Genomic DNA, 12,581 nt, shown 5'->3' with positions numbered 1-12,581 from the left:
CAAAATTGGGTACAAATGGTGTTTTTACAAGGTAAGAGTATAAACGAAAAAAATATAAGATGTGGGTTTTTTTAAAGAATTAAGTCTTTTATTTATAAAATTATATCTTCTTTTTCCTCTTTTCTTTTTGTATCTTTTTTATTTTTTAGGTTTACCTTATTCGATTTTTTATTTACCAAAATAACTGCTCTCTACTTAACCATTTATTTTCTTATTTTCCTCTCTTCTCCGACTTTAACCCACCGATTTCTGTTCATTGATTCTTCTATGTATATCATTTTTTCTTATATTATTTTTTATATGCTATTGAATTGTTTATTTCAAATTCCTCTTAACCAAAATTTGAAGAAACATGTTTCTGTTGATGGAAGTAGTAGTTCTGATATTTTGTTCTTGCATTTTACATTACTAAATTTGAATTCGGTGATGGAATTGAAAAATAGTGAGAAGTCTTCATTTAATATGTCAGCTTTTAAAAGTCGTGTTTAAAATGAAAATAGTTATAAAAATCGTGATTTTTTTATGAAATTAATCCTTTATAAAATATCATACTTTTAAAAAATAATTTCAATAATTTTAGCCATAATTATCTAAATTTAGGGGTGTTCAAACATGAGGATGTAACCTATGAACTTTGCATGGGATAGTAATTTTAGCATAAAATTGATCATTCAAAAGTTTTTTTTTAAAAAAATTAGCTTAATAAAAATGAGGTTTTGAAAATTCGTAACTCACAATAACCCAAATTAACTAAATTTCCCTCGCTACAACATTTGACAAAATAATTTCAAGTATGACCTTTTTTTTAATTAGGACTTCATCTTCCCTCACACTCAGCCGCCTCTCATTTTTTCTTTCTCTTCCTCTATATTCCTCTCTTCTTTTCTTTCTTTATGATCTACGAGCACAGAAAGCCACCGCCTCTCAAATTCACGAGTACAACGTTCATCGTCGTCGTCTTTCTTCAGTGATTTCATCGTCATCGTATTTCTTCCGATGGCTTTATCAGTGTTGTCTTTCTTCCGCCTTTTAGCTTTTTTTGACTGTTTTGATTTTTTAGATTTTTTTTACACGGATTATTTTAGAACTCTTGTTAATATAATTGTTCTATTTTTCATATAAATCTATCATTATTTTAGATCTCATGTTACTATCCTATATTCCAATTTATTTTGATTTAATTTTGTACACAACAAATTCATTTATGGCTTTTTTGAAATAATATATCATAAATACACCAAGTGTTGGTGTATTTACACTAGAAAAACTATAAATACACCATTAAAATACTATAAATACACTGTAAAAATACTATAAATACACTATAAAAACACAAAAAATACAAAAAAATGATAAAGAAAAAATATTAAACATAAAAATAAAAGTTGTATTTTCAATATTTAAAAACTAAACAGAATTATTTTGATAAATAAAAAAGATATGAGATGAAAAAAAATCAAAAAATCAGGTAGCGCGGTAATTAAGTTGCAAAGGTATCATGGAAAATTCCCTCTTATTTAAATCTACTAGATAATAATTTTTCAAATAAATATACTAAGTTATATAATATTACTCAGATATCATTATGCTTTTAAATGTTAGCTCATCGTCATTAGTAATCAAATAAATTTAGGGATTATTCAAAAAAAATTAAAAAATTAAATTGGATTAATTATATTATTTAATTCCTAAACTATACTATTTTATTTCACCAAACTATTACTATAGTTATTTTTTCACTTAACATCTTAACTTTTAATTTTGTTCTATTTAATTCCTCAATTTTAACTTTTTTATTGATCCGACTTTTTTTTATCCAGCGCGGCGAAGTATGTGTGTCACGACTCAAATCAAGCACATGATCAACACATAAAGCTTTGAAAGGTTTAACTTTCAAATCCAACATAAGTCTGGATTACACATTTCTGAACAGACGATTAATATAATGATAATTATACATATATTATTCACATGATTAAAAACATAACTGAAAAGTTATTACATGCTCATACAAAAACGCAGAACAATGTTTTACTGTGGGTTTCAAAAATTTAAAAATACAAGAACATCACAAAGAAGCTAGTTCTGAGGGGAATTAGACCTTAGTGAGTAACCAGTTGATCGGTTTAGCGATTCATGAGAGTATTCCATCTAGTTTGGTGCCTTGGATTTTGCTTGATATGCATGGTGTATCGTATGATAGAGGCGCTTTATCTCTTCTCTTGTATCAAAAATAATAATGATAAAAAACACGCGCAATTTAGAAATATATAAAATTATAAATATCTTTCTTTTATCGAATTATAGTATCATTTTCCATTTATCAACCACATCACAACAATGCACATAAAACATTGTTTATATTTTAACACAGAATAATAATATCAACAATAGCTGCCACAATAATAAGAAAATAGTAGTTATAGTATTAATAATATTAAGGGTTAATTTCATAAAAAAAATCACGACCTTTACACATAGTTTCATGTTGAAAACGACTTTTAAAAGTTGACATAAAGTATCACGACCTTTCATTTTTTTTTTCAAATCTATCACCAAATTAAAACTCTGTGTATTTTTGTTGACTAAATTCTTCATTAAACCATCAATTAAAAACCTAAATTATAAATCGACATCAAATTTTTTTCTGTTTCAAAAACATACACCGAATTTCCTTTGGTTATATATTTGAAAATAAATTAAAGATCATGATTTTATATGTCAACTTTTAAAAGTCGTGTTTAAAATGGAAATAGGTGTAAAATTCGTGATTTTTATGAAATTATAACCTAATAGTAATAGTAATAGTAATAGTAATAGTAATAATAATAACATTACTTAATGCTTATAGGTTTGACCATATTTTAAGGCTATTAACTCGATTGGATAATATAATTGTTGGTCATTTACCGCAAGTATACGGTACTGCAACTAGTAATACTAGATAAGTGCGAGATCAATTTCACGAAAAATGAACAAGCAATGATGAGAATATATTTAAATGTTATTCACTTCGTTTAGTAAGGAAATAGCATTTGTTTGGTTTTCGATAGGTAAAAGAACTAAAATTAAACAAGTATCATAACTAAATTAATAAACTAATTAAACAATAGATCAACAAACTCATATTTAAAGAAAGATATAAAAGAGTGCAAAGATTGCTAACTAAGGCCGACAATATCTTAGAAGTCAGGATTGCTAAAAGGCGCCGTTTTTGGGTCAAGCTATTCTAAAACTCTAAATTCCGCTCTCTCGAGTCAAAAACTAAAAAAATTGCAACAAATTAACTAACTGACATCTAAATTGCCCTAGCGTAATTAGATGTCGACTAAGCTAACAAATTACAATTAAGGAAGCAAACTCTAAAAACCACCTAATTTCTAAACCGCCCTCGCGTGATTAGATTTTAGGTTTATGGTTGGTCAAATCTGTCTAATTAATTGACTTTCGCCTAATTAATTAGACTATAATTCTAGATTAATAGATCACACTAATCTAGACATTAGAAACATCAAACCACAACAAAACACAAGTCAAGCACAATACCAATTCTATTCAACTAGCAGGCTTCCATTAACAACCTCTAAACAAAAAAAAAAAGAATAGATTTGTGTCAAGTAAGAAGTCTTAAATAATTTATGTTAGGCAGCATCAAATCCTTTGTCAAGAACAGCATTCTTAATGATGTTAAGGGACTCCTCAAGATGATCACAAAGCTTGTGAGGATTAGGGATTACATCTGGATCAACTGCTACTACAATTGTCATCTTGTTGAAATAACTCTGGTAATGAATTGTCAATGCCTGCGAAATTTAATAAAAAAAAATTAAAACAATAACATTAGTGTTTTTTCTTTTAAAAATCCAATCAGTGGTCGATCCGAAAATTGGACCGATTCATTGTCAAGCTAACATATAATCATAAACTATAGCGATCATTCTATTAGAAACCTAATCGATAGCTGAACATTAGAACCATCGATTTACTATCCAACCGATTGGACCGATCCCATTGATTATTACGGTCTAATCAATATAAGTCGATCAGGACCATATCGAATCAAAATCAATCGAAAACCAAATAAATCGACCGAAAAGTTTACGATTTTAACCTTCTTTTGATTGAATCATCAAAGAAATCGGTCTAATACGATTTTTAAAACAGATTTTGTGATAGCCTTAATTGATTAAATTGAAAAACAAACGCAAGAATATAAAATAAATTAATTAAAAAAAAAGGGGGAAAGGGTATATACATGAGGATGGCCATAAACAGTTGTAGCAAGAAATTGAATTGGATGACCATAAAAGCTTATTTCTTCAATAGGACCAACCACATTTGATAATGCCATTGTAGTATTTGATATAAATCGATGTGCCACAGCTGAAGCTACCTGCAGTATTATTTAAATTTATAGAATAAAATTCATAAAATACTTAAATTTTTATCGAAATATTCAGATAAAAATTACTTAAGAAACTAAGTAGCACGGATAATATATTTAATCAACGTTTTTTACGTCGAAAACTTGACATTTTAGACATAAAATTTAACTTTTACCGAATCCGTTTTCCTGTTTGCATACCTCGGCTCCGAATATGTTCACTATGAGCGTGGCGATTCGGAAAGAGCATAGAGCTTCAAGCGAATCTTTCTTTCGATCAACGGTAGCTTTAGCCTGCCGAACATAGTCTAGTGGCTCATTTTGTAAGGCTGTTTCGAAGGGTAGGACCATGTAGCCGAACTTATTACCCCATCCCCATTTTTTCTGCTTTGATTCCTTTGACATTAATGTTTCCAAACTCTATAAATCAACACACCATCATTACTACAAATATGTGTCTATTGATGTTAGGAAAAAAAATCAAAAACTTATGTCTCCAAATTAAATAAGTACATTTTAACCATTTTTTGATAAATTAGATTCTAAAATTAGTGTTTTGGGGGGGGTTAAATAAGTCATTTCAAGTTATTTTTAATTTTATCAGTCAAATAAGTCTCTAAATTATCTTAGTTTATGTCAAATAAGCTCAAATTTATACACCTCAAACGTATAATTATTTAACTCCCGAGACGTATTTGAAGACCTAATTAACCAAACTGATCTATTTGACCCCGAAACGCAAATTTAAAAATCTATCGATTATGAGACACAAATTGAAAAGCCGAGTTGATTCTTTATTCATTAATGTTATTTAGGAGTGTGCATTGGATTATGATGGAATAAACAAAAAATTTATTTTATTTTTCAAAATCAATTTAAAATACAAATATATAAACTTTTTCAGGTTGTACTAAACAAGGCAGTTCAACTGATTTTTTCTATTCGGTCCAGTTTTTTTATTCAGGTTGTAATAAATTTTAACAGAATTTATTTTATTTTTAAAATTGAACCAAACGGAAAAAATAAATAAATATATTTTTTATATAATTTGAGTGAATTGAACCGAATTTGTCAATTTGATTTGATTTTTAAAATTTGGTTTGAGAGTTGCACACTATCAATAACATTGTTATTAATTATGACAAACTACATTTAGTTGACCTGAATTCCCGAAGTTGGTCTTAGGTTCACCATAAGAGTTGCTCTAAGTCTAGTCTTCTTTTGAAGATTTATCTTCTTTTGCTTTTCTTTTTCTCCTTTTTGGTCATTATCACCTGCTTTTTTTTATCCAAAATAAATAAATAAATAAATATGCTAAATGATTTGAAAAAACACTAAATATTTTAGACTCCATCTTACAACACTTAAAATTAAAAGTTTATTCATTTTAGAGTCGGATATTCAACTAAAAAAAAGCAAATATATTACAAAAAAATTAAAATTTAATTAATTCAATTAGGATAATTAAATTAAAATAAAATTTTTCAAATCGGGTTATAATCAACAAAAAATATAAAAGTTTTATTATAATTTGTAAAAACGTCAAATATATCAAATTGTTTTCATCATTAAGGTAAAAGGGTTTCATAAAACTCACCACATTCGTGATTGAGATATCGAGAGAGACCGGCTTGTATAACTCCCAACATTACATCATTGATCGTCTAATAAATTTATTCACAAACAAAGAACACCAAATTATGATAAATATTTAAAAAATAATTATTTTTATGAATATTAAAAAGTAATAATCTATTTTCTTATTTTGAAATGCAAATTAAATTAGAAGTAAAAAAGAATCTAATTATTCAATATCCACCTTTTTGATAGTTTTTAAATTTATACCATAACCTTGCAAAAATATAATTTATGCCTAATATTAGATAAAACATTTTAATTAGAGTTAATTTCATTTTAACCACGCCCTTTAATAGTTGTTATATAAATTCATCATATTTCATTTTTTTATCAAATCTATCACCAATGTAAAAATTCGGTGGCTTCCTCCTTCCAAATAAATACCATAATATGATACGTATCCTAATTAAAGCAAAAACACTTTCTTCTTCCTCTTTTTTTTTTTGATTCCTGTTGTTGAGTCAGCTAAAATATACCAAATTTGCACATCCAGTGAATTTATATTATAACTTTCAGAGGACGTGATTAAAATGAAAAGAACGTGTAAAAGTGGTGATTTTATATGAAATTAATCCTTCAATTATAATAAAGTAAACTTATTAAGTCAAATCATTTCTATTTTTTTATTTATTCTTATTTTTTTTTTCAAATGAAAGATGCTCATCAAATTTAAATTACCCGTCATAAATGAAAAAACAATGTTAGGAATTTTAAAAGGTTTTCAAAAAATTAGACATAAAAAAGTAACCGAAAATATGGCATATTTTTGAATGATAAAGCGAAGAAAAAAAAAACTTACAATATTCATTTTAGTCTTCACCACCTTGATGTCATCCAAGCTAACTATGCGATACACCACCCTTTTAGGCTTAAGATCAACCCTAGAAGAAGAGCCTTTAAGTGAAGTCTTTGTGTCTTCCAGAAATAAAATTGTTGCACCAAATAAAATCATATCAACAAAAGTATTCCAAATCGTCCTCAACTTCATCCACATGAACCCGTTAGATGCGTTAGAGCCTGCCCGTTTTCGCGAGGGTATTGTCGGGAGTGATTTCGGATCGGATTTTTTCCGAGTAGAAGCCAAAAGTAGCGACATTAGGGATACTGCATCGCCAATTGAGTGGTGAATTTTGAAAACACAAATAGATTGTGCATTTGATGTTTTGATATTGAGAATGTGAATTTCCCATAATGGTTTTGAAAGATCCATAGTAGGTATTGTAGTGAGACGAGAGACATAGTCTTCAACAAATTGGTCGGGAGAATCCATTTTTGGATCCACTTTTGGAATTATTACATGATCTTGTAAATTCACTATTGTTGGTGTCCATTTCATTTTCCTCTCATTGATGCTCTTCGTATTTTAAAAAAAGGTGTGTCCATCAGCTTGGACACCCAACATATAATCGAACTATAATTGAAATACATCCAACCAAATTATAAGCAAATAAAATAAAAAATTACATTAAATTTGATAAGAGCAAATTATTAGTCGCTCCGTCTTAATAGAGTTCTCTACTTAAAAAAAATCAAAATTCTTATCCACTTTCAAAAAATAACTAACTCTTACATTCAATTCTCCAATATTACCCCTATTTAAAATCACTAATAAGTAAATTAAAAGTAAATTGCAAGTGTATCCTATATTAAATAAGGATATGACAAAAAAGTAAGAATTTTACAAAATCCATAAACAATAATTGTTTTTCTTAAACTGTGTGATAAAGATAAAGTGGATAATTCTATTGGGACAGAGAAAATATGAACTTCTCCATATTTGCCACAATTCATATTATAATATGTTCTATTTGAAAATTAAATAATATAATCCTTCACTTTTGTTTTTATTAATGATTTAGTCCTTCCGTCCATTTTTGGTGTTAGTCAACCGAATCAATAAAACTATGTGATCCCCTACTTTAATTTCTTTCAACAATTTATTTCTCACTTTTGCTTTTGTCAACGATTTTGTTCATCATATTTGAAAATTAATTTACCTCTAAATCCTTTAACTACATTGACTTACACTTAAAATAGATGGAGGGACGAAACTGTTGATGAAAAAAAAAGTGAGGAACCATATCATATGATTTTCAAACAGAAGAGATTAAAGTGTGAATTATAACAAATATGGAGAGTCTTATAATAATTTGCTCTTCAATTAATCAAATTTCATGAACACTAGTTATTAAAAAGTAAAACAAAAATAATACATTACATGAAAATTCAGAAATGAAATTGATATTTAAATTTTATAAAAATTGACATTAAACTCCTGGAGATTTATTTATATAATATTGTGTAAATATAATTCAGTTGTTTCGGTCCGTTCGATTAATACAAAAAATAATTCAAAAGATAATTCAAAATTAATTTCAAAATTGTTTCGGTCCGTTTGAATAATTATAATATCACTTTTAACGAAATAGTTTCACATATCTTATTGATTTGGTGTAATTCACAATTGATATACATTATGTGAAATGAACAAAAATTAGGCAGCAGGAAATTCCTGCAGACTGTGTGAGGCTGCCACCACACAGTTTTATTAATTAGAAAAAAATTGGTTAATTAACCATTCCAATACCTAGTTAATTACTAGTGTTCATGAAATGATACTACTGTTTGGTGGTGGACCGGTGGTGGTTCATCGGATTTTAATAACATCACCAGTTGTTGTTGTTTCTATTCTGATATTCATGATGTTACAACAGTTCTTGCATTGGACAAGTAATTAAGAATATTGAGGGTTAATTAATTAGGGATTGGAATGGTTCATTAACCAAATTATTTTTAAGACTGCCACCACACGGTCTGCAGGAATTTCCTGCTGCCTAGGTAGCAGGAAAGTTTTGTTCATGTGAAATTATCATTCGAATTCTTAATCCTAGTCAAAGTAAAATTAATACTGAACTTTAACTAAAATTTTAATTGGGATATAATTAATTCATTTATAAAAAAATTATAATTATCTTTATATAAAGTAAATAGTGATATTTTACTCTTAAATTTAATATTAAAATTTAAATGTATTATTTTATTTATTACTTTTTTATTTTTATACAAATTAAATCTATGTTAAAAAATTTAGTTTTATACCCTTTACTTTTACTTTAAAATTATAATATAGTCAAATGTATCATTAGTTTTGCATATTAATCTAATCCAACTTATTTAAAGTGGCATTCATTTAAAAATTATAAAAAAATAAAAAATAAAATGGAATAGAATATAATATTTATTTAATTAATTAAAAATGACGTCGACAATTCTAAACAAAAATAGATAAAATTTAGTAAAAAATTACTCAAAAACCAAACTTTAACTAAAACTTAATTTGGATAAATAAATTCATTTATATTATGTTTATATATATTAGGGTTAATGTTACCATATAGCACAACCTTTAGCGTTTTTTTCGATTTAAACTCAACCTTTAAAACGTCTCAATTAATAGCACACCTTTCATTACGTGTCATATATTAGTATAAATGCATAAAACGACGTCGTTTTGGGCGTCCGTACGACAAAAAACGACGTCAATTTAACAAAAAAACAGAGCATAAAATGCATACCGGGTTATAAAATGAAAAGTGCGGAAAGGTTGTGCTAATGGAAGAGACGATTTAAAGATTGAGTTTAAACAAAAAAAAACGCTAAAAGTAGTGCTATTTTGTGAGATTAAATTAAGTAGTAACCTTCTACTCTTAAAATTAATATTAAAATTAAATGTATTATTGCAATTAATTGTAAAAATATATTCTGTTTATCACTTATTTTCTAAATACATTTTTTTTATATATTTTATGTTCTTATTTTAAAAATATTACATAGTTAAATTCATCATTCATTGTTACATTAATATATCAAACAAACTCACTAATATTAAAATTAAAAAAAATTATGATACTAATACAAAAGTTACATTACCAGTTTACTAGAGAAGCGAGGGTGTTTAATCAAAGTTTGTTGCAGTCCAAACTTGAGAACCGTCGGATCCACGGCGGCGTTTAATCCAATTATAGAGAGAATATGGCAGTTTAAAAGCGGCGCGTGAAACATCCGATCACATGGACTTAGCTCCATTAATCTCTCCTTTTATCAGTTTCTTTCTTATTTTTTCAATGAAATGATAATGTCTTAAATTCAATTTAATATCTAAATATTCAAATTGCATCAAAACGTTATCCTCCACTATCCACTTTTAAAAGAAAGGCAAACCACCCAATTTGAATGTGTCATATAGTAAATGATTATCTCTCTAAAAATAAAAGGCAAACAATTATATATTAATTTGTTGAGGAATAATTTATTTATGAAATTTTTATTATCATTAATAGAAGTTTTAGTCTTTAATAAAAAATAAAAAAAAATCCCATGCAATTCTATATAAAAGTTACATTTCGTTTTAGAAACTTTGCAGCTTAAACATTTATTATAACATTAAATCATTAAGTATTATAATATTATAAAATAAAAAGTGGAGACTAACTTGATAAATTTTATATTTTTTCTTCATTTATAATAAATGGTATAAATTAATTAAATATAATATATTATGTTCGATCAACTTGAGAGGATCGTATCTATATTATTAACTCAGTCGCAAATGAAGTGGTGGATTAAATCTACATAAAAGTTTATCTTCAGATTATTTAAAGGAATTATTTATAAAATACACCACTTTTGAAAAATAATCACAACAATGTTGGCCATGTTTGCCTAATTTTTTTCGCTATCATGTTTGGCAAAATAGTTTTAAAAATGACTTTTTTTTATTAAGGTTTTATTCTTTTTTTTTTTCACACACAGTCGCCTTTCTCGTTTTCACTCGCATTCCTCTCAAATCTCTCTTTTCTTCTCTTCCTCTATGATCTACGAGAAGAAAAAGCTACCGCCTCTCAGATATACGAGCACAATATTCATTGTCATTGTCTTTTTTTTCGATGGTTTCATCGTCGGCGTCTTTTTATAAACTACTCAAATGCTGACGTTTAGTGACGGATGCAAATTCTGTCGTTGAAATCATATAATAGCGATGGACAGTGTCCGCCACTTTAGCGACGAATATTTCGTCACTAATCCGTTGCTAAAATGGCGGGATGTTGGAGGGAAAACTGACCGCCAAAATATTAGCGACGGATGTTTAATATTGGTCGCTAATTTTAATTTTACTAAACGTTGCGTTTACGGCAATGATATTAGCAACGGATTTTAACTATCCATCGCAAAATGTGTTGCCCTAAACGCAATGTTTCATTTAACTCGATTTTAGCGAATTATTTGAAAACCGTTGATCTTTTTTTCTCTCCCTTTTTTTCCCAGCGCCGTTTCTTCTCCTCTCCATCGGACTGCTCTTCTCCACCAACCGTGCCGTTTCTCCTCTCCACCGAACTCCTCTGTTCTCCACCCACCGGACTGCCGCCGTTTCTCCACCCACCGAACTACCTACCGCCGTTCCTCCACCCACCGAACTGCCACTGTTTCTCCACCCGCCAGAATGCTCCTCTCCACCGCGCCGTTTCTCCTCTTCACTGGACTGCCGTCGTTACTTTTCCTCTCTCCACCGCTAGCCTCCACTGATTCTCAGGTAAGCTTTTTTTGTTTTCACTTATTTATTATTTATAGTTTAAATGTGAAATATTAATGTAAATTAGTTTTTTTTAACAGCATGTTGCCTCCTGTGTCCGTCCCGCTGCCTCCGGTGACCGTCCACCTCAGCTTCCTCCAGTTCCGGTAACTTTCAGTTTTAATATTTATTATGTTATTTATTAATTGAATAGATTTATTTATTACATTTATTAGTTGTTAATTAGATAATTGATAATAAATTAAGTTAGTTAATAAATAATTATTTAAATTGAGGTAGTTTTAATTAAATATTTAAAATTGAAATTTAATTAATTTAATTTATAATTATTTATATTCGTAAGTATTTTAACTAATTGTTAGATAAATTAGTTTATTAATTAATCAATTAGTTTAGATTATATTAGTTGGTTATTAATTAGATGATTTAGATTAATTAATTTTAACTAATTGCTTTCATTAGTATATAAAATTTAATTAGTTTAATTAGAGTTAAATCAAATAATTTAATTTGTTTAATTAGTTAATTTTTACTAATGTAATTTGTTTTAATTTATTGTTATTATTATTCTAAAAATTAGGTTAATTTTGTTTATTAATTAATTTGGTTTCTTAGTTAATTAGAGTTACAATTGGTTAATTAGTGTATTTTTTAGATAGAGTTGGTTAATTAGTGTAATTTGGGTTAATGTGTGTAATTAACGTAATAAATGTTAATTTCCATGTAATTGTATTATTGTTGGTTTGGATATCGAGGACGTCAACAAGAAGCATCGCGTGTACGGACTTGGTTCAGCGACCAGTAGGTACGCGGTCACGAGTAGTAGGGCCTGAGGCAGCTCCTCGCGGTCACAACAATCAGACCAGGAGGTCGAGCGCCGTGTTGAGGAGCGGATGGCCGCACTAGAGTGTTAGCAGCAGGCCGGCTAGGACGAGTGGATGGCCGCTCTTATCCGTGGAGCTCGCAAAG

The 12,581-nt window shown here is 28.2% G+C and overlaps 1 protein-coding gene across 4 annotated transcripts; it reads right to left on the bottom strand.

Moving 5' to 3' along the window:
• Positions 1–3,533: 3,533 nt before the first annotated feature.
• Positions 3,534–10,184, bottom strand: LOC126686437 (wax ester synthase/diacylglycerol acyltransferase 11-like). 4 transcript variants are annotated; one of them, XM_050380484.2, is made up of 7 exons: positions 9,953–10,183; positions 6,822–7,376; positions 5,982–6,048; positions 5,546–5,661; positions 4,586–4,804; positions 4,256–4,393; positions 3,534–3,803 (listed from the first exon to the last, which is right to left on the bottom strand). In XM_050380484.2, the coding sequence occupies exons 1-7, from the start codon at positions 10,106–10,108 to the stop codon at positions 3,642–3,644; spliced, it is 1,413 nt and encodes a 470-aa protein (XP_050236441.1). In that variant the 5' UTR covers positions 10,109–10,183; the 3' UTR covers positions 3,534–3,641. The 4 variants fall into 4 exon arrangements, with proteins under 4 accessions (XP_050236441.1, XP_050236442.1, XP_050236443.1 ...); XM_050380485.2 differs by having other exon boundaries at positions 5,546–5,658; positions 9,953–10,182; XM_050380486.2 differs by having other exon boundaries at positions 6,822–7,433; positions 9,953–10,063.
• Positions 10,185–12,581: the final 2,397 nt, after the last annotated feature.

This window comes from Mercurialis annua, linkage group LG6 (genome assembly GCF_937616625.2).
Source record: "Mercurialis annua linkage group LG6, ddMerAnnu1.2, whole genome shotgun sequence".
NCBI classification, from domain to species: domain Eukaryota; kingdom Viridiplantae; phylum Streptophyta; class Magnoliopsida; order Malpighiales; family Euphorbiaceae; genus Mercurialis; species Mercurialis annua.
This window is presented reverse-complemented; position numbering and strand designations above follow the sequence as displayed.